Source organism: Triturus cristatus, chromosome 4_1 (genome assembly GCF_964204655.1).
Source record: "Triturus cristatus chromosome 4_1, aTriCri1.1, whole genome shotgun sequence".
Classification (NCBI taxonomy): domain Eukaryota; kingdom Metazoa; phylum Chordata; class Amphibia; order Caudata; family Salamandridae; genus Triturus; species Triturus cristatus.
Genome location: NC_140585.1, coordinates 1,208,675,834 through 1,208,699,178, shown reverse-complemented (window position 1 = coordinate 1,208,699,178; position 23,345 = coordinate 1,208,675,834). Strand labels below are relative to the sequence as shown.

Below are 23,345 nucleotides of genomic sequence, written 5' to 3'. Positions count from 1 at the left end.
TGGGAGTCCTTCCAGCGAGGGAGGCTTGGACAATAGGTTTCCTGCCTCGGGAGGTGCGAGCACCACCCTAGACAGGATTTAGTGTATTGGGGCAGGGAGGGTTGAATGAAACGAGACACTGCCTGGGGCACACAAGGTGTCCCATGCATACTCCAGTTCAAACCGGTGCAGGGGCACTCCAGCCCCAGCTCTGGCGCGAAACTGGAAAAAGGAAAGGGGGTGTAGCCACTCCCCTTCCTGGTCCCACCCATAGGAGGGACCTTGCAGGTAGCCCAGCCCACTAGCCCAGTATATTAGTAGCTAGTTGGGCCCTGCTAAATTAGATTAACCTGAATCTGCAACTTGAACAGAAACTCTGGACCTTCGACATTCGACCTCAGGAAGAAGACCGAAGAAATCTCCCTTGTGGCCAAGGAGTGACCACCCTGGGCAACCAGGCACCATCCAGCGACCGCTGCTTGCTTTGCGACTGAATCCTACGAGGGACGACTGCAGAGACTGACCAGCGCCGAGACTTCCAGACACCTCTGAACCAGATCCACATCTCCAGCGAAGCTGAGACCCGTGGAGGAGACGAGGGACGTGGGACCGGCGACTTGGGAAAAGTGGCTAGTAACTGACTAGCGCGACTTCCGAGGCTCCCTCGAGGCTGTGCTTGGGGAATTGAGTAGCCCCACTCCTGAGCACCATCTGCAAAGAAGATCAGCTCCCCACACTTCACGTGTTCTGCGTGGGGCCCTTCTGCACCTGTGCTGCTCGACGTGTTGTCCGGTTGCTGGCCCGTTGGCTAGTAGCCTCTGCGACGACGAACCTTTACTTTCATCCTGCTGGTCCGGCTCCTCCAGACTGGCACCCGCTCCTCTGTGAAAGAGAAGCACCCCAGACCTTCCTGGTCTGCACCAGAAGCAAGTCCTCCATCCAGCGTGGGTTCCACTTGCCAAGGGTTGTTGGGTCCTGACTCGACTTCGACGCCGCCGACAGCAAGAGCCTTCGTGGGACAGCTCACCTCCTGGTCCTGGTCGTCCTCGACGTCTCCTGGTACCCGTGGCTGCTGCGACAAGCTTCACCTCTTCACCTGCATCTTCACGACATCGCCTGGTTCCTTCCTGGTTCCTTCCCGGCTCCTGGCTGGTGACCTAGACTCTGTCCCTTCTGCTTGCAGGTTCCTTCCTTCTTGATCCCCACCTGGGGATCCACCGGACACTCTTCACTGACTGCCTGTCAGCAACTTTCCTTCAGGCATCCATAGAAGTCCACGACGAAACCCGACGCAAGTTCACACCTATGCACCCGCAGCCCGTGGGCTAGGTAACTTGGGTACTTCGGTGCTCACAAGGGTATTGACTATCCTAGGGTCTAGTTTCCGAATCTCGACTTTCTAGCTATACCAGAAGTGTCCTAAAACTGCTTATTTCTAACTGCTAGTGATTCTATCGACTTTTACGCATTACGCGTGAGTGTTTCCACTCTGCACCTGAATCCCGTGGGCCTCCCACTTCCTAACTGTTGGTAGTATAGTGTAGCCCCAGCGATTCCCTAGGCCTAGGCCTATCCTGTGTTCGTGACAGTGGTCCTTATACCACTTACTTAGTATATGGTTTGCTTGGCCCCTAGGGCCTAATTGTATTACTTACCTGTGTGACTTAATGTATGCCTAAATAAGACTGTGTTGTACTTACCTCGAATCTCATAAAGAGTGCTGAGGGTTTGCCTAGAATAAATACATTCTATTTTTATATATAGCTGTTGTGGTGTCCTTTCATTTGGTATTCAAGGAATTACATATGGTACAACAGCTGGCTTCACATGCCATTCAGAGTTTAGCCTAAGACTGCTCTTGTCCATGCTACCACTAGGATAGCTGGTCTATAAGGTTGACTTTACAACCAATCACCATAAGGGTTGTTTGGACTGATACAAGGTGTACACTAGAATTAGTGACATCATATATCAGGCCAACTTCTCACATTGGTGAGCAGCGGTTGGGATCTGAGCTTGCTGTTGTAATACCATTGTAATCTTGAGATACTAAATTGAAAGATCACATAAGATATTGTTTAGGTACATATAACATAGATTATAAATACTTAAGTCCTACTGGACTTAGTTGTTGTAGGTCGAAGGGCCTAGCACACCCTGACTACAACTATTAGAGAGGTTTAGTAGATACAACTAGTGTAGGTAGGTGCACACACCACACCCTCACTAGAATCATGTCCCTGAATGGAGCTCACACTGATACTCCCTCAGGAGAGGAGAATCCTAGACAGATTCCCTCTAGATATGATGCATTCACTTTCCAGGAGATGAGACAACTGTGTACCTCCAGGAGATTAAAACAGGGTTCCAACCCTACCCTTAGACAGCTAGTGGAGCTTCTGGAGGCCTATGATGCTGAAAGAGCTGCCAAGTATGGTGCCATAGCTGTAGATAAGGGCCTCCCCTCCACAGAAGAGACCCCTGACTTAACTGATACAAATGAGTTAGAAGAGACCTCAGAGGAAGAGGGAGGTAGCAAGACCTCAGTCAGAAGACTTAGTCAGGCTAATTTAAGCTTGCATGGGAGCTTGCATGGGAGCTTCCCTTACAGGCCCCCAAGTAATCTTAAAAAGAGAGATAGGAGGGGTAGATCTCCCTCAGGGGACTCTCTCCACTCCTATCACTCAAGAAGCTCCAATGCTTCATCCCACAGGGGGATGACTTCCCCCAGAGGAGAGAGCATGAGGCCAGAATTAGGGAAGCCAAACTGAGGATTGAAAGGGAAGAACTTGCCCTTGCCAAAGAGAAGCTTGCTCTGGCCAGAGAGCAAAAATTGTGTGGGTCAGAACCCACTGGTGGCAGCAACATTCCTAGAGATAGGGATAGGTCTTATGACCATAGAAACCTAAGCAAGATAGTCCCCCCATATCAGAATGGGGATGACATCCACAAGTGGATGACTGCTTTGGAGAGGGCCTGCAAAGTACAGCAGGTACCCCAGAGTCAGTGGGCAGCTATCTTGTGCTCTCCTTTTCTGACAAAGGTAGAGACAAGCTCCTCACAGTCAGTGATGAGGATGCTAACAATTACAAAGTCCTGAAGAGTGCTCTGATAGATGGGTTTGGCTTAACCACTGAGCAATATAGGTTGTTGTTCAGAGACACCCAGAAGACACAGACACAGGACTGGTCTGATTTTGTGGATTGTGCCACTAAGGCTTTGGAGGGTTGGTTAACTGGCAGCAAGGTGCAGGACTATACAGGATTGTACAACTTGATTATGAGGGAGCAGATCCTTAGTAATTGTCAGAACCAGCTTCTCCATCAACACCTGGTAGACTCAGATTTGACCTCTCCCCAAGAATTGGGAAAGAGGGCAGATAAATGGGTCAGGACCAGGATTAGGCCTAAAAATCAGGGTGGTGACCAAAAGAAAGATACCACCAAGCCTCAAGAGAAGGGTGGGGATAAAACAAAAGAGAAATCTTCCTCAGGGCCCCAAAACTCCACACAGGGTGGTGGGTCCCAAGCTCCCTCCTCTACCACAGTTAAAAAGCCTTACTGCCATGAATGTAAAATTCCTGGGCATTGGAAAACTGACAGCAGTTGCCCAAAGGCTAAAAACAAAACTGTTCCTCCAATTACTCCTGTCACACCACCTATTACTGTCAGCAGTAATCCCCCAGGTGGTGGGAGTGCCCCCAAACATTTGGTTGGGTTTTCTTGGGGAACACAGGGGGACCCTGGCTTAGCCAATTCCCCTACAGCAGCTACTCTTGTCTGTGATGGTGGCATGGGGTTCGCCAACTTTCCTGCCTGTCCCAACACTTTGGGTAGGTACAGACAGGAGCCCTACATCAATGGTAGAAAAGCTGAGGCCTACAGAGACACTGGAGCTAGCATCACTATGGTGGCCCATAGGCTAGTTCCCTCTGAGCAGCTTTTGCCTGGTTTCTCATACCAGGTAACTAACATTGATGGCAAACAGAACAGTCATCCCATGGCAGAGGTATGTCTCAGCTGGGGAGGTGTCACTGGCCCTAAAAGGGTGGCAGTGTCCCCAACCTTGCCTGTAGACTGATTACTGGGGAATGACTTAGAACTCTCAGCTTGGGCTGGAGTTGAACAAGACACCCATTCTAAAATGGTAGGCCTTTAACAAAAGGGTAGTGGGGTTGTGCCAGCCACAACCCCTGTCCAAGTAGATTTCCTCATTGAAAAGGTTGGAAGGGCAGTGGTAGCCACAGCCCAGGCAAAGACAGACTTCCCTGTAGAGATTGGCAGAGCTGTGACAGTCACAGCTCAAACCCAAACTGAGTGCCTCCCTGAAAAGGTTGGCAGGACTGTAATGGTCTCAGTCCATACTCAGACTGACATAGGTGTAGTGAAGCCTGAAACTATGGATCACTCCACACAAACAGAGAGTAGTGGGGAGGAAGAAAAGTCTCCCTCTCCCCAGAAATTAGGAAAAGGTCAGCCTCCTCAGGGATCTGACCTCACACCTTGTGAAAGAACTGCCCCAGAGGTAGCCAGACCTAGCCTGGAAGAGCCTCTGATGTCAGTGGACCCTTCCAAGGTGGGACCCAGTCTGGTGCAGGTAGCCTGCCTCTCTCTACCCTGCCTCAGTCAGCCCAGGGCTGCAGAGGACAGGGAGGCCAGTGGACCCCAAGAGGGCCCCTGTCCACAAGAACCCCCCCATCAAAAGAGTGAGGATTGCCTGGCTAGTAGCCCTAGCCAGGTGATGGTTAAAAACATTCCTGAGGGATCCCCTTTACAGGTAGTTAGGGACCTCCCCCAGAGGGATTCTGATGGGCACAGGCAAACATGGGACCTTAGGGCCCCAAACCTGACCTGTCCCTCCAGTAAGCACACAAAAGGGACCCAGCCTCCAGCTTTAGGTAGCCAGAGGCTGACCCTGAGAGCACAGTGCAACTCAGTGAAAGAAAGAAAGGCATCCACGGTGGAGGATGATTGGAGGAAGCTGAGGCCTCACTTTGAGGACACTCACTTCAGTACTCCAGCTCAACACCAGCCTTTTACTTTGCAAAGACACACCAAAGGTAGAGATTCCCTATGGTGGAGACCCTATGATACCTTTAGGGTGAGGGATTGCTTAGTGGACCATGAGACAGGGGGTAACCTTGCCAGTGCTGGTTCTTCCTTATAAGGCCACTTAGGCAATAGAGGCTTACCTTGTCAAGGACAGCCTTATATCCTTTCGTTTGGGGGGGGGGGTTGTGTAGGAAGGTGAATATCTGACTATGGTTACCCCCAATCTTTTTGCCTAGTGTCTAGCTGGTTTTTCGACTTAGTTGGCCTAAGATCCTGCCATCCAGGGTCTCAGGCTGTCTGCTCTCTCTTTAAAATGGTCTCCATGTACCCTAGGTACATACCCAATTGGTAAGGATCACCTTATTGGACCCTGTACAGTGTACCCTAGGTACCCAGGGCATAGGTGTACCCTAGGCCTCCCAGGGGCTGCAGCATGTATTATGCCACCCCTGGTCTGGCCTTCCAATCAGACACAACTGGCTGATCACTCAGCTGGGGCAAGGTCGTGTAATCACCCCTTGCTTAGATATAGTATACCTATATCTACCCTTATATATAGACACATGTGTACCTATCAGCCACTCCTATGGCAGGCCTTAACAATCCTGGAGGCAGAGTGCTTGGTAACATGTGAGATGGTGCTCTAGCATGAGCTGAGCCTGTCTGCAGCTTTTGGAACCATGTCCTTATAGCTGTTCTATGATATAGCCTACCATATACTCTTAAAGTACCTTATAATCTTAAACGGTTATGGTAACTATGGTTTGGCTTTATCAAAACATGTCGTGTAAGGTGTCTAACACTTTGGAATAATACCCCCATACCATTTCTGGTGATGAGGATATTAATCCTCCCTTCTAGAGGGAGAGACATGTTAAAATCCTACTTTGCTGTTTAACTCTCACCAAAGCCTCAGCATCACAAAATGGATGCTGCTGCCACAGACACGAGTCTGACCTCCTGCTGCTGGGAGCCCTCCCAGCCAGGGAGGCCTGGACAATAGGTTTCCTGCTTGGGGAGGTGCTAGCACCTCCCCAGACAGACTTTAGTGTATTGGGGCAGGGAGGGCTGAAAGGAATGAGACATGCCTTGGGCACACAAGGTGTCCCATGCATAGTCCAGTTCAAACCGGTGCTGGGGCACTCCAGCCCCAGCTCTGGCGCGAAACTGGACAAGGGAAAGGGGGTGTAGCCACTCCCCTTCCTGGTCCCACCCATAGGAGGGACCTTGCAGGTAGCCCAGCCCACTAGCCCAGTATATTAGCAGCTAGTTGGGCCCTGCTAAATTAAATTATCCTGAACCTGCAACTTGAACAGAAACTCTGGACCTTCCACATTCGACGAAAGAAGAAGACTGAAGAATCTCCCTTGTGGCCAAGGAGTGGCTACCCTGTGCGAACAGGCACCATCAAGAGACTTACCCTTTGCTTTGCTGAAGTTCTACGAGGGACCGACTGCAGAGCCTGACCAGAGCCTTGACTTCCAGACTTCTCCGACCCTGATCCACATCCACAGCCGAGCTGAGATCCGTGGAGGCGACGAGAGACCGGCTACCTGGGAAAAGTGGCGAGTAACTTCCAGCGCAGCTTCTGAGGCACGCTCGAAGTTGTGCACCGGGGATTGAGAAGCCCCAACCCCAAGCACCATCTGCACCGAAGATCAGCCCCCCACACTTCACGAGTCCTGCGTGGGGCCCTTCTGCATTTTCCTGCTTGCCGCGTCTGTCCGGTTGCTTGCCCGTTGGCTAGCAACCTTTGCGACGACACACCTTTGATTTTCCACTGCTGGTTTGGCTCCTCCAGACTGGCTCCTGCTCCTCTGCAAAAGAGAAGCACCCCAGACTTTCCTGGTCTGCACCAGAAGCAAGTCCTCCATTCTTCGTGGGTTCCGCTTGCCAAGGCTTGGTGAGTCCTAGTTCGACTTCAACGCCGCCGACAGCAAGAGCCTTCGGGGGACAGCTCGCCTCCTGGTCCTGGTCGTCCTCGACGTCTCCTGGCACCCGTGGCCGCTGCGACAAGCTTCACCTCTTCACCTGCATCTTCACGACATCGCCTGGTTCCTTCCTGGTTCCACGTGGTCACTGGCTAGTGACCCAGACTCTGTCCCTTCTGCTTGCAGGTATCCTTCCTTCTTGATCCCGGCCTTGGGATCCACCGGACACTCTTCACTGACTGCCTGTCAGCAACTTTCCTTCAGGCATCCATAGAAGTCCACGACGAAACCCGACGCAAGTTCACACCTATGCACCCGCAGCCCGTGGGCTAGGTAACTTGGGTACTTCGGTGCTCACAAGGGTATTGACTATCCTAGGGTCTAGTTTCCAAGTCTCGACTTTCTAGTTACTCCAGAAGTTTCCTAAAACTGCTTAATTCTGAACTGTACTATTTCTATCGATTATACGCATTACGCGTGAGTGTTTCTACTCTGCACCTGAATCCCGTGGGCCTCCCACTTCCTAACCTTGGGTAGTATAGTGTAGCCCCAGCGATTCCCTAGGCCTAGGTCTATCCTATTTCCGGGACAGTGGTCCTTATACCACTTACTTAGTATATGGTTTGCGTGGCCCCTAGGGCCTAACTGTATTACTAACCTGTGTGACTTAATGTATGCTTGAATAAGACTGTGTTGTACTTACCTCGAATCTCATAAAGAGTGCTGAGGGTTTGACTAGAATAAATACACTTTATTTTATATATATATCTGTTGTGGTGTCCTTTCATTTGGTATTCAAGGGGTTACAAATGGTATAACAGCTGGCTTCACATGCCATTCAGAGTTTAGCCTAAGACTGCTCTTGTCCATGCTACCACTAGGATAGCTGGTCTATAAGGTTGACTTTACAACCAATCACCATAAGGGTTGTTTGGACTGATACAAGGTGTACACTAGAACTAGTGACATCATATATCAGGCCAACTTCTCACACACAGCAAAGGCTGTGGATCCCCTTTCTGCCCCTCTTTCTGAGGTTCTCCTCTTTCTTCTTTCTTTGGCCCAGCAGGGCTCTGCTCTGGGCACCTTGAAAGGTTATCTTGCTGCTATCTCCGCCTTCCTTCGGCTTCCTGATCAGCCTTCTCTTTTCAAGTCCCCTGTTGTTTCACGCTTTCTCAAGGGCATTAATCATAATTACCCTCCTGTTCCTTTCGTAATGCCTCAGTGGGACTTGAACCTTGTTCTCACTTTTCTGATGTGCGCTCCCTTTGAGCCCCTTCATAACTGTCCCATCCGTCTTTTGACTTTGAAAACTGCTTTCTTGGTTGCCATCACCTCCGCTAGGCGGGTGAGTGAGCTCCAGGCTTTGTCATCCAAGCCTCCCTTCCTTTCAGTTCATCCAGACAAAGTTGTCCTCCGGACACGTCCTTCTTTCCTGCCTAAAGTCGTGACTCCCTTTCACATCGGGCAATCTGTCACGCTGCCCACCTTCTTTCCGCCTCCGCATCCTTCAAAAGATGAAGAGAGGCTCCACCGTCTGGACCCTAAACGTGCGCTATCCTTTTATTTGGACCGCACAAGACAGTTCCGGGTGGACGACCAACTTTTTGTTGGATACGTAGGGGCTAAGAAGGGTAAAGCGGTACACAAGCGGACCATCTCTCGGTGGGTCGTGTTGTGTATTAAGACCTGCTATTCTTTGGCGAAAAACGTTCCTCCTGTTGGGCTACTGGCCCATTCTACTCGAGCCACAGCGGCCACGACTGCACTGGGACGGGGAGTCCCCTTGCAAGACATCTGCCAGGCGGCGACGTGGGCTTCGCTGCACACGTTTGCGAGACATTACTGCCTGGACAGCCAAGTCTGGAGGGATGGCCACTTTGGCCGTTCTGTTCTCCAGGACTTTCTGGTGTGATCTTGGTTCGCAGACCCACCACCGGGTTTGGTATTGCTGGGGTATCTATTCTAAGGTGAGGAATCTAACTAACGTGTTTCTTTCAGATGAACAAATTACTTACCTTCGGTAACGATGTATCTGTAAGAAACATTAGTTAGTTAGATTCCTCACCGACCCACCCAGCCTCCCCGTTCTGAGAACCGACATCTAGGGTTAAGGTTCTCCCTTTCAGGGCTCTAGATTTTTTGACACCAGTGTCGGTCTCTTGCATGGCTCAGCGTCCCTGGCGCGGAAAGCTATGTACAAGAACTGACGTCAGCGCGCGAGGGCGGCGTCTAAGTACTCCGACGACGTCATTCCGGCGCACGACGCCAACGACGGACGCGGAGCTGCAGACAACGCCTAGCGACGCGCAAGGGGTATTGCTGACGAAAAATCTTTCCGGATCCAGCCTGACGCCTGGGGATATTCTAAGGTGAGGAATCTAACTAACTAATGTTTCTTACAGATACATTGTTACCGAAGGTAAGTAACTTGTTCATCATGTTCTTCACCTTCTCTACTGTGAAGTCTAGTTTTAGATCTTTCACTAAACACCCCCCCCCCCCCAATGCTATGGTTCACCTATTTCTGGTGTACTACTTTTCCCATACAATTCTTTCAGGTATTCTTCCCATGCGGTTTCTTCAACCACACAGTTCATGGCCCCAACTGGTTGTCCTGATGCTGCCTCTATCTGCTTCCAGAACCTCCGTACATTTTTTGTTTCGATGGCTTACAACAGGTTTTCCCAGCATTTCTCTTTATAAGACCTTTTCAAGCTTCTCACTAGCCTTTTATATTCATTCTCAGGTTTCTAAGTTTGATAAACCTCCATTGATAAAATATGGAATCATTTCAATATGAGACAGAATTTGCACCAATAATGCAAGTACTTATATCCACTTCTCCTGCTTCCACTACACACAAGGTCACCAGGGAATGTTCAATATTTCCAAGAAGCCTTCAATTCCTGCATGGTATACTTCCTACATGGCAAACTGAAATTTCACCGAGATCACTTTGGCATTTACTCTGATGATTAATGTTAGACTATTACAGCAATAACATAGGATTTTCCGTTCTGGCCCTCCTGATATTGATGGGGGAGGCACTGACATTTTTAGCTGGTAAATTACTTTCCGGGTGAGGTTCTTGTTGCTGGAATATAATCTACAGGATGATTGAGTTTCCCCATTGACATGAACTCCACACTTTGATACTCCCTTGGCTTTAGCAACCCCCTAAGCTCTAAGAGCACACAAGTACAGTATTAAAACATGACTTGTTCTATTATAGGCACATCATCTATACTCTTACAGGAAGCACAAGTGGACATCCTCTCTACTTCTCTATGTAACAAGCCAGGATGGTATGATGGTGTCATTTCATCAAATATGATTTGTGCCGGCTATGCAGATGGAGGTATTGATTCTTGCCAGGTAAATTCTTTTTTTGGATAGGTACCTTGTCATTATTTATAGTTGGTAATTTGCTAAATATTTAAGCACATATATGTGTTAAATTTGTCTATGGCGATTTAGTAAAACAAACTGTTTCTTTTTCGTGGTACATAATACTGGCTTTGATCAGAAAAGTCATTAAAGGAAGACAGTGTGGGATGTTTCCCGGATCATCTCGCTCACGTTTGGGTCAGATACAAAATGTTTTTACAAACACTTATTTCCTTTTTAAAATAGTTGCCTTATGTTGTGTCCTGCATTTCAGAGAGTCTGCTAAATATGCCCAAGGTTCATATTATACATCAAGTTCCGGCATGATTTTAGGACAATACCATGTCGTCCTACACCAGACTCCTCGGTAACTACTGCTTCATTCTCATGTTATGACTTCCCCAATCTTGATTCAAGACCTATCTTTCCTCACCCAATGTTTGCGCCCCGGGGCACTTTGGTATTAAGCACGACGCTGCAATCATTTGAGTCACTTTTTGTAATACTGAGCTAGTTGGTGTTAAATGTGTGCTAGGGTAGTCTCAAGAAGGTATTCCCCCTTTTGCATGAGGTAAGACCCCATGCAAAAGAAGGAATCCTGTGCTCCCGCGCTGTTTGGAAATGCTGGTGCAAGGGAGGCAAAGATGCTGCCTCTTTTGCATGAGGTAAGGCCCCATGCAGATGAAGGAATCCTGTGCTCCCGCGCTGTTTGGAAATGCTGGCGCAGAGGCAAAGATGCCGCCTCTTTTGCATGAGGTAAGGCCCCATGCTAATGTAGCAATCCTTTGCTTCCACGCTGTATTGGAAATGCTGGCGCAGAGGCAAAGATGCCGCCTCTTTTGCATTAGGTAAGGCCCCATGCAGAGATGCCGCCTCTTTTGCATGAGGTAAGGCCCCATGCAGGTGAAGGAATCCTGTGCTCCCGCGCTGTTTGGAAATGCTGGCGCAGAGGCAAAGATGCCGCCTCTTTTGCATGAGGTAAGGCCCCATGCTAATGTAGCAATCCTTTGCTCCCGCGCTGTATTGGAAATGCTGTTGCAGAGGCAAAGATGCCGCCTCTTTTGCATTAGGTAAGGCCCCATGCAGAGATGCCGCCTCTTTTGCATGAGGTAAGGCCCCATGCAGATGAAGGAATCCTGTGTTCCTGCGCTGTTTGGAAATGCTGGTGCAGAGGCAAAGATGCCGCCTCTTTTGCATGAGGTAAGGCCCCATGCTAATGTTGCAATCCTTTGCTCCCGCGCTGTATTGGAAATGCTGGTGCAGAGGCAAAGATGCCGCCTCTTTTGCATTAGGTAAGGCCCCATGCAGAGATGCCGCCTCTTTTGCATGAGGTAAGGCCCCATGCAGATGAAGGAATCCTGTGCTCCCGCGCTGTTTGGAAATGCTGGCGCAGAGGCAAAGATGCCGCCTCTTTTGCATGAGGTAAGGCCCCATGCTAATGTAGCAATCCTTTGCTCCCACGCTGTATTGGAAATGCTGGCGCAGAGGCAAAGATGCCGCCTCTTTTGCATTAGGTAAGGCCCCATGCAGAGATGCCGCCTCTTTTGCATGAGGTAAGGCCCCATGCAGATGAAGGAATCCTGTGCTCCCGCGCTGTTTGGAAATGCTGGCGCAGAGGCAAAGATGCCGCCTCTTTTGCATGAGGTAAGGCCCCATGCTAATGTAGCAATCCTTTGCTCCCACGCTGTATTGGAAATGCTGGCGCAGAGGCAAAGATGCCGCCTCTTTTGCATTAGGTAAGGCCCCATGCAGAGATGCCGCCTCTTTTGCATGAGGTAAGGCCCCATGCAGATGAAGGAATCCTGTGCTCCCGCGCTGTTTGGAAATGCTGGCGCAGAGGCAAAGATGCCGCCTCTTTTGCATGAGGTAAGGCCCCATGCTAATGTAGCAATCCTTTGCTCCCACGCTGTATTGGAAATGCTGGCGCAGAGGCAAAGATGCCGCCTCTTTTGCATTAGGTAAGGCCCCATGCAGAGATGCCGCCTCTTTTGCATGAGGTAAGGCCCCATGCAGATGAAGGAATCCTGTGCTCCCGCGCTGTTTGGAAATGCTGGCGCAGAGGCAAAGATGCCGCCTCTTTTGCATGAGGTAAGGCCCCATGCTAATGTAGCAATCCTTTGCTCCCACGCTGTATTGGAAATGCTGGCGCAGAGGCAAAGATGCCGCCTCTTTTGCATTAGGTAAGGCCCCATGCAGAGATGCCGCCTCTTTTGCATGAGGTAAGGCCCCATGCAGATGAAGGAATCCTGTGCTCCCGCGCTGTTTGGAAATGCTGGCGCAGAGGCAAAGATGCCGCCTCTTTTGCATGAGGTAAGGCCCCATGCTAATGTAGCAATCCTTTGCTCCCACGCTGTATTGGAAATGCTGGCGCAGAGGCAAAGATGCCGCCTCTTTTGCATTAGGTAAGGCCCCATGCAGAGATGCCGCCTCTTTTGCATGAGGTAAGGCCCCATGCAGATGAAGGAATCCTGTGTTCCTGCCCTGTTTGGAAATGCTGGTGCAGAGGCAAAGATGCCGCCTCTTTTGCATGAGGTAAGGCCCCATGCAGATGAAGGAATCCTGTGCTCCCGCGCTGTTTGGAAATGCTGGCGCAGAGGCAAAGATGCCGCCTCTTTTGCATGAGGTAAGGCCCCATGCTAATGTAGCAATCCTTTGCTCCCACGCTGTATTGGAAATGCTGGCGCAGAGGCAAAGATGCCGCCTCTTTTGCATTAGGTAAGGCCCCATGCAGAGATGCCGCCTCTTTTGCATGAGGTAAGGCTTCATGCAGATGAAGGAATCCTGTGTTCCTGCCCTGTTTGGAAATGCTGGTGCAGAGGCAAAGATGCTGCCTCTTTTGCATGAGGTAAGGCCCCATGCAGATGAAGGAATCCTGTGCTCCCGCGCTGTTTGGAAATGCTGGCGCAGAGGCAAAGATGCCGCCTCTTTTGCATGAGGTAAGGCCCCATGCTAATGTAGCAATCCTTTGCTCCCACGCTGTATTGGAAATGCTGGCGCAGAGGCAAAGATGCCGCCTCTTTTGCATTAGGTAAGGCCCCATGCAGAGATGCCGCCTCTTTTGCATGAGGTAAGGCCCCATGCAGATGAAGGAATCCTGTGCTCCCGCGCTGTTTGGAAATGCTGGCGCAGAGGCAAAGATGCCGCCTCTTTTGCATGAGGTAAGGCCCCATGCAGATGAAGGAATCCTGTGCTCCCGCGCTGTTTGGAAATGCTGGCGCAGAGGCAAAGATGCCGCCTCTTTTGCATGAGGTAAGGCCCCATGCTAATGTAGCAATCCTTTGCTCCCACGCTGTATTGGAAATGCTGGCGCAGAGGCAAAGATGCCGCCTCTTTTACATGAGGTAAGGCCCCATGCAGATGAAGGAATCCTATGCTCCCGCGCTGTTTGGGAATGCTTGGTGCAGAGGCAAAGATGCTGCCTCTTTTGCATGAGGTAAGGGTAAGGCCCCATGCGGATGAAGGAATCCTTTGCTCCTGCGCTGTAATAGAAATGCTGTTGCAGAGGCAAAGAGGCCGTCACCACACAGAGGTGGCACGCCGTCAGTGCGCGCTCCAGGTGCCCCTCATGAAAGAGAGTAAAAGGGGTCACAGGCATCTTCCTGCACTAACTGCACGCACCTGTACGTCGATCACGCCTCATTTTGAAATGCAGGACGGGGTTTCACCTGCACAGTGATAGTTGGACAGGCGCCTTGCCACAGCCGGTCACCCTTTCACTAATGTGCTGTCCTCAGTACAGGCGCGGGTCCGCAGCTGCTCTGGGAAAAGTGCATTTTCTGTAATACACTGCAGTGTTCTGGTCTTCGTCTGGTGCACAGACTTGTGTTTGCACCGTGAGCGCTAAGTGGGAAAGAGGACGTATTCCAGAAGCCCTGTGCCTTTCAGGGAGTTCATGACGTCTGATTGGTCCACCTTCTTGTTGACCTTTCCCTAGGACTCTTGGGAATGATAGTTTTTTTGTTAAAATTAAACACTGCTGGATATGGAAATAAAAGAAAGTTGAGCATAATCCTCGCCTCCATTGTCCTTAATAGAACTGAAACTTTCTTTCATGTGTACTAGGACATTTTTCATTCTCCAGTACTAAATGACGTGTTCATTCCAGATCTTAATTAAAACAATACCACAGATTAGCACTCCTACCTCTGAACTCGATAGAATGGGCGTAGATCCTCCTGGAATTAATAAGGCCCCTGTAGCCAAAAATACCAAAGAGGTTTTTGGGCGTTTGGACTAGTCCTCACTTCAAGGTTGAATTTTCTCTTTTTAGGTTCCGATACAGCATCTGTGCTGGCAGAACCTGGGATCAGTACTTCTATACCGGAAAACTCGAAAACACAAGGTCCTATCCTGAAATTACTTGATGAGCACTTTTAAAAGAATAGAAAGCTTGCTCGTGATTTTAATGACACTAGAAATTGTTTCCAGAGCATCTCCTGCCTCATGTTTGATCAAAAAACACATGAATAAAAACAAAAGGAGAAAAGAACTATTAGTACGCTGAAAAATTCAGATTTCCTTGAAATCAGGTGAAGTAAAAGTGCTGAAGTCAGTACCTAGTCCTTCTCTACAATATATTATGGAGGCTATAGAAATTTCCTGATGAAGAATGTGTTGAATCTTGATTCTTCACAGTACTTCCATAACAATTATTTAGCAATCTCTGTAGATGGGCTGAAGAATCGTCCTTACAGTTCTCTCTATAGTTACTTTCCCATTTGGGACTTGCTTCTTTGTTTCCCAGGCAAGACTGAACACCAACCGCAGGGACGAAAAACTGCCAATGTTCTTCATTAATTTGCAGGTTCCTAGACGAGTGGTGTTTAATGTTTTCCACATACTGTAAAGGGTACTCCTTCAGCCCCCTTGCTGACCCCAGCTTCTCCTGCAGTTAACAGAATGTGCTGCATCTTCAATGGCATCCTCACCTGGAGTTTCTTGGTGACTTGGCCACTAGGTAAAAGCTTAAATCCCGCACCAACACCAAACATTGCACTGGTTACTGTTCCCAGTTACCATACCCACACTTTACACAAGAAAAGTCTTCCTTGGGTGAGGAACTACATTGACATACATTCTCCAAACTCTCAGGATGAGCAAAAACCCTTTCACACTGCATGCCTTTTTCACATAGTACTGTATTGCTAAGTAAACATTATGGGGCATATCATCAAGCGTCAGCGATAATTATCGCTGGCCGCGTGTAGCGTGAACATTTCCATCGCCGTCTATCGCCAGATTCTATCGCCCGGTTAGCGCACTATTAACAACGCGCATCGCCGAGGCGACAGAAATCCCGGCAATAGCGGCGAAAAGCAGCAATATCGCTGGATTTCCAGCGATAAAAAACAGCGATAGGGAAAACATTGTTGATAGGGAGATGTGGACTTAGCTTCTCAATCCACCTCCCATGATACATATAGGTAAGTCAGAAAATTAGCAGGTCATAGAAACCGGCGATATATACATGGTTAGCGCAACTTTTTATGTCGCTAGGCGGGTTAGCGATATCCTTGTTGATAGTGAGAAGCTGTGTTAGCGACTATTTTTGCTGAATTTCAGTTGGGAACGCCTACCTTGCATCTCATTAGCGATGACATGCAAGGCATTAGTGAAATGGGTGATAATACAAGGAAACACACGCTAAAGCCTGTTAGCGTGTGCTTGTTGATACCGCGTTACAATTATCGCCGCTTTACGGCCATAAACGGCCGCTAAAGCGGCGATAATTGTCTTGATGATATGCCCCGCAATTCTTTTCATCTTTTTTCATACCTTTGATTCCGGCGCATCCCTTGCTCAATATGGAGCCTTTCTGATGTGAAAATCTATTGCGGTTTAGTCAAGGCCCCACTCAATAATAAACAAGCATTTGCAATGCAATAGGTCTCGAATTTAAGCAAGTTTGACCTATTGACATTGTAAATGACAATGCCTTTTATTTATGTTTTGGTTTTTAAAACACAAATAAAAGGCATTGTCATTTACAATGCCAATAGCTTAAACTCACATAAATGCGAGACCTATTGCATTGCAAATGCTTGTTAATCTAGACATGTTACAGGGTGCAGTACCATATCTGGCCAAAAGGAGTCCCAGGAGACCTCTTTTGGCCACATATGGTACTGCACGTGCAGAAGATATGGTAAATCCAACCTACCCATAATGCATTGCATGCAAGACAGTACCACTAGGACATTCAGCTAGCTATGTCCATATATAAAATTAGTAGCTTTGAAATGTGACAAAAGAATTATTATATTAACTCCGGAGTAGGTTCTACTCTGTGTGGAGCTGATGAAAGGAAATTAATAGAAGGTCTCATATTAATGTGAGATGTGCTAGTGAGTAAAGTATCCATGGCCAGCCTTATGGAGGACTTAGCTTGTGTTCTGTCTGTAAATCCTTTAGGAAAGCAGTGATCTAAAGCTATAATTAAACTAAATCTATTGTCCAATGAAAAGCCACGGTTTACAAAAGACAGGTTCGGAGTAACAACACATGTACCAGGAAGTGTTCCCATGGGAGGTTACAAGAAAAAACAAGGCAATTTTAAGGAGGAACTACTAAACCTATTGATCAATGAAAAGCCACTGTTTACAAAGGACAGGGACAGAAGCCAATTATAAAAATGGGGCAAAACGTTTAGTTTTGTTTTTATTTGCAGTGGAATTATTATATTTGCTTTGCACTATTGCCAGTGGTATATAAAAGTAAAAAACATTGTCATTTTCAACACCAACAGCTCTAACTTTAACAAATTCGAGACCAATTTAATTGGAAATGCAATTGGTCTTGCATTTGTTGGAGTTGAAGTTACTGGCATTATAAATGCCATTTTTTAGGTCTCGCGTGGCGTGGCAGCGCATGCGCTGCTCGCCTCGCGAGATTTATTGCACACTTTGTGAAAAGGGCTTGAAGCCCCGCCCCTCATTTTCATTGGAATGCGTCATCGTTTATGGTAAACGGTGGCCTTCCATTGAAAATGAGGCTTCATTGTTACCACCCTTTCGCCTTTTGGTCCGGCCCATCCGGACTGGCTCGTCTGCTTTGCGGCTGTTGCAAAGCAATTTCTTATCTTTAGGAGGCGTGTTAGATAAACAAGCCATGAGAGCCAGTCCGGATGGGCCGTCTCAAAAGGAGAGAGGGTGCCGCGTGTTTATGTTTGCATCGCGCTTTCACTTTAAAGTGAAAGCGCGATGCAAAAATAAACAGCGGCTGCCTGGCGAGCGCTTGTTTTTAATTGGTATCCACACCGTGCCTTTTTTGTGTAGATTCAGATGAAATCCGTGTGCTGCTATGCAACTTTTCTAGGTGAAAAATAGTCGTGCTGTGGCTAACTCTTAGTTGAGAGCTGGGCGAGCAGTGTAAAGAGTTTTACATAAGGAGCGCCACTGCCCGCAGCACTATGTTGGACTTGCATCTGTTGCCATTCCAGCTTCATTCTATTTGTGTGGCTTATCCTTGGCACCACCTGTAATGGTGTCATCCTTGAGTATTCTGTGCCCCGGGGCACTGCTTGGTTTTTAATCCTCCACCTCTGCGCTAGGTGCACTATTGTGTGTCTTTTTTCATAGAAGCCCAACAGTGGCACCGGATTGCATGAGACGGCGCAGTCTGTGTGGTCACGTAGCGCGCCCAAATCCAACAAGCTGCCCTGAGGGCTTCACAAATGTGCCATAAGTGCCCATAAAGGGATTACAGGTGGGTGGAAAGTGGTCCTGGCATGTGGAGGATCGCGATCCATTGGTTCCCCGGGAGTCTTCCTGGTGGAGGGAATATAGGAACAATGAGGTCAATTGTCGCTTTGAGTCCGTGTGCCCCAGTCCAGGGATGCGGCTGATGTATGCAGCAGGCTGGGCTCCACCCGGGTGTCTGCTGGTGAGTTAATTGTGGAAGCATTATTCTAAATCTGTGAGATTTGTTGACAAGAGCTTCCGATGAATCTGCCCTTCTCTGTGAAAACCGGGGAAATGAATCCTTGTTGATAGATGATTTGTTCGGCTAAGCTGGCTTTCAAGGGTGGGGCGTCTTTGTGAATTTGCTGGTACTCTTATCAGTTGCTTCCGCCATTCAACACAGGTTACGACGGAAACCCATCGGTGCCGCAAAATGGAGGGAACTTGAGGAAACTAAAATGTCATTCCGGGGGTCGTAATAAGACTTGTGACCGATCTGGGGCAACTTGTCACGAGGCCCGTAGTAAAGGGATTAGTTATTAGCTGACATCTTGCGGCGTCTATCTAAATAGAAGTGATTTGATTTCATATATTGCACCATATTGCTATGTACCATAAGAGGTCAGTGGAGATGGTTGGCGAGATTAAAAGAACAGTAACTGATAATGTAGTCCAGTGGGTGCACGCTCGTAAAATACTTCGTATCGTCGTGCCTTTTGATAGGCATCTCTTATACCAGGTCTCTCGAGTTTTATGCACCAACAGCTGATGCTGTCTGTTGTTGTTTTGCATTTCTGACTTCTCCTAATTTTACAATGTAAGGAAAAGGACTAAAAGTGTCAAAATGAAAAGCAAAAACCCGAACTGGATGAGCTGCTCATGGTTGGGTCCGGGAAACATGAGAGCTCTGGCATCCCAAAACCACGGCAGGACGTTACCGTGAGCTGCTTTGCACTACTATGGTAACTAAGGGGCATATTAACAAGGGCTTTATCACCGCTTTTTTGACTTTAAAAGCCAAAGAAGCGGAGATAAAAATATCGCCTTATCAACAACAGGGTGCTAACATGCAAAATCGCATGTTAGCACCCTTTTTCACTACGCTTCCCTTTGCATCTCTAATGAGATGCAAAGTGGGCGTTCCAGAGCAAAATAATAGGAGAAATGTCGCTAAGCGACATTTCTCCTATTAACAAGCTTCACGCTAACCCTGTTAGAGACAAAAAAAAGCAGCGCTAACCACGGTTAACGCTGCTTTTTTACGTCTGATAATTTTCAGACCTAGCCATGTAATCCAATGGGAGGTGGATTACATGGCTAAGTCACCCATGGGCTATCAACAAGGATATCCCTATCCTTGTAGTTTTATCGCTGCATTACCAGCGATAGCCTCCCAAAATGCCGCTATCGCTGGATTTTTTATCACCTAGGCGGTTAGCGTTGTTAACAACGCGATAACCAGGCGATATTATCCAGCGATAGCGGGCGTTAAAAAAATTAACACGAAGCGCCCTTAGCGTTAATTTTCCCTGTTCTTTGTTAATATGCCTCTAAAACTTTATGCTACAGCTCTTTTGCAGGGCGGTGGGTGAGGAGGGAAGGGGGGGGGGGGGGAATTCCTTTGAATCTTGGTGACTACTTCTAACTCTGCCAGAGCCTTAGTGAAGTATACCTTTATTTGTATTATTAATTTATACAATTTAAAAATACTCTATAAAAAAGAATGTAAGCTGGTGAGTATTTAAAAAGTAATTGTACATGTTAAAAACATACATATTTAAAATGTTAACGTCGGGACCTACGGGTCAGGCATGCATGTCCTAACATTTGCTTTGTTGATAACATGGCTGGGCCACTACGATGCATAAGGTGGTTTGATAAAGTCCTATTTTAAATGGGATCTCACGAGTCCCTGGAGAGCGGGCATGTAGGTAGGTGATGTAGGGAGCCACAGGAATTCACTGACATTATTTGGGTCCCTGGGAATGCATAAAGTTAATAAAATGTGATAAAATACTGAATTGACTAGTTTTTTGGGCGTTTCGCCAAGTCCAAACTATAAATAAAGATGCATGTAAATTTTGCATTTATCTTGTCACAACTAGTGCGCTACAAAGACAGACATCAAATGTCAGGCTATGTCTTCTGACAAATTGCTGCTCGTGGTTTTTGGCATAGGAATTGGTATTTACAAACTCCTCTCACTTTCCAGTCAAAGAAAGAAAAGTAAAGTGAATTATGTAACAATGTTGCTGGTGCAGTCTCAAATGAAATGCTGTAGGAGGCTATTTTACTGCAACACAACAAAATGGAACTAACAAAATGGAAATAAACTGTGCCCATTAAGCAGATAGGAAAGCAAAAATGAAGCTCATTTGTTTGTAATTCTGAAGTGTGATGAAAAAGATTTTAATAGAATCAAAACACATCAAGACTACTTGGTGATGCACACATTATAAATATTCATTGAAACCCAACTTTCTAACATTAGCATCCGTGTGCAATATAGTTTTATCAGTACTGTATGTCTTTGTAAATTTAGTGGCCATTTCAAGCTTTGCATTATAACACTATACAATGCAAAACAAGCATTAAAAATGCAATACGGTGAACTGCCTGGGTAGCCAAGTATCGCTTCAAACTTATTTTAGGAGGGAGGAGCCTAGCGCGCAACCAAGATGGCCGCGTAGGTGCGAGGCTCCCGAGGACCTCCGTGACCTCCTACACATATCCTGAAAATATCCTGTCCTAGATGAGGGGACTGTTTTGGTGAGCCCGGGCTGAGGCGGCACCCGTTTTCCGCTTCCAAATTGGACCTCGGACACCGGCGGAAACATCGATCGAGGCTTGCGGCCTTCTCCACGCCGGACCCCGGATTAGATCTGTGGGGCTATCCGGAGACAAAGTGAACAACAGCGGCGGGCAGGGCTCGGCGACTCGCGTACCCCGCACTTTCACTTTTGCTTTTGCACCCTCCTTGCTGTCTTGGCGAGGTTGGGTCGCGGGGCACTGTGAGGTGGTGTGGCCTCGTTGGGGTACCCTGCCGGCCCGCCGGCTGTGATCCACCCCGCGGGTCTGTGGTGGCCCACCCCCGGAGCCCGTGAACCGGCTTACCTGCCCTTTGCGACGTGATTGGCACGATCGGGGGACTGGAACCATGTCCACAAAGCAAGATGGTGACCGGGCAAAGGTGAAATCGACCCGACGTGGCGCAGCCCAGCAGTCTAACTGCATGGACCGCTACACCCTCCAGAAGGGATCTCCTGAAGTGCCGCGTAGGTCCCCCGAGGGCCCGACTGATGCTCCTGCCCTGCCCGCGGATCTGACCCTGCGGGATGTCATGGGTGCTATCGCCGAGATAAAGGCCTCGGTGAGCCAGCGTTTTGATACACTGGCGCAGAAGATAGACTCGGTCCTCGTGGATGTTGGCTTGGTGAGGGCCGATCTATCCAAGACGAATGATCGGGTCGATTCTTTGGCCCACACCACATCGGGCCTCATGACAGATGTGGCGACCCTCCAAAAGGAGGTGCGCCGGCTTGGCCAGGCGAGTGCGCTGATGGACCGCCGCTTGGAGGATTCCGAGGGTCGGGCCCGGAGGAACAATGTCCGCATTATCGGGGTGCCTGAGGGACGTGAGGAGGCGGCGGCGGACCTATTCGTGGAGGACTTGATTCTCACTCATCTCCAGCCCCGGGGGCTGAGTAAATTCTTCGCGGTGGAACGGGCCCACAGGGTTCCCGGGGGAAGGCCTAAGACCGGAGCCCCTCCGAGGCCTCTCATCGCCCGGATTTTCAACTTTCGGGACAGAGATGCTATTCTGCAATCCTCCAGACTACAGGGACCGGTCAGACTCGACAACATGGACATCAACTTTTATCCTGATTTCACTCCAGCGGTCCAAAAGCAGAGACTGAGCTTTCTCGGAGTCAAACGTCGTCTACGAGACCTTAACCTCAAGTATGCGATGCTTTTCCCAGCTAAGTTGCGGGTGGAGGTGGATGGCCGCACGCACTTTTTTGATCGTCCCGAAGCGGCTGGGGACTGGCTGGATACTTTACCTGGGGATCGGGCTCGGGGGGGCGGGGGGGGAGCGGTTGGGGGAGAGGGCTCGCCGGATCAGGACTGAGGGACTAATATTAGGCCTCGCTCTGGACAAAATTGATGTCACTTTGGACTGTTCGTCTGTTCGAGTAAGTTCCCCTCCTGTGGAGGTCGTGTGGGGTCTCTTGGGGGTTCTCCCTCCTCCTCTGGGGGCTTAGTTAGTTTAACCATCTATGGGGCGACAGGCACACTGCACTTTGGGGGGGCTGTTTGGGCTCATGCAGGGGTGCAGGGAGGGGGGAGTTCTGTTGGGGTGGGTGGGTTGGGGTGGGGTGTTGTTCGTTTTTACCACAAGGCAAACCCTTTTTTGTATTGGTCTTAAGGTGCTCTTCGGGGGACGAATGATGGCTTTTGTGTGTGATGGGGGGTAGGGACTTGACTTTGTTGTCTTGGAACGTTAATGGACTGGGGGATAGGATCAAACGAGGTGTGGTCCTGCAGTATTTGAAACGAATCTCACCCGATGTAGTCTTTTTGCAGGAGACACACCTTATTGGTAATTCTTTTTGTGCCATGAATCGGCGTGGCTACCATTTAGTGGCCCACTCGGGCTTCACGTCGGGCTCACGGGGTGTGGGCATCATGGTGAAGAACTCGCTCCCGTTGGAAATTGATGAGGTGCTTCATGATGATAGGGGACGCTACACTGTCTTGGTGGGGAGAATGGAGGGCAAAGTAGTTGTCTTTGTATCAGTATACGTCCCACCGGGACTACAGTCGACCACTTTTGCAGACCTGGGGCGCCTTCTCCTTGGCCTTCCGGGGGGGCTTCTGGTGGTTGGGGGGGACTTCAATGCGGTGGTTTCTGGGACTGTGGATCGTCACCCCCCTAGGGACCTCCCCCGGGCACAGGCGTGGCTGTCCGGCCTCTTGGATACACTGGGATTGGTGGACTGCTGGCGCTTAAAACATCCCACGCAGCTGCAGTACACTTTCCACTCGGGGGCCCATGGTAGCCTCTCACGGCTTGATTATGTCCTTGTCCCGGTGGCCTATGTTTGGAGGGTAGGAGAGGTGCGCCATTTGGCGCGGGGTATTTCAGATCACTCCCCGCTCCTGTTACACATTGATGTCTTCCCGAGGGGTGAGGGCAGGGTAGTTCCAATCAATGCCTGGTACCTGCGCGACCCCATCATTCGCGCTGACTTGATTAAATCCTTACAGCGATACTTTGATGAGAATGTGGGGTCTGTCTCTTCGGCTATCTCCCT

General features: G+C 49.0%; 1 protein-coding gene across 1 annotated transcript in view; it reads left to right on the top strand.

Annotated features, from left to right (window-relative positions):
- Nucleotides 1–23,345, top strand: part of TMPRSS12 (transmembrane serine protease 12) — a 319,835-nt gene that overhangs the window by 152,219 nt on the left and 144,271 nt on the right. The window contains exon 4 of the mRNA XM_085654544.1: nucleotides 10,197–10,339. Coding sequence (XP_085510670.1) covers nucleotides 10,197–10,339 — 143 coding nt within the window. The remainder of the gene's footprint in view (nucleotides 1–10,196; nucleotides 10,340–23,345) is intronic.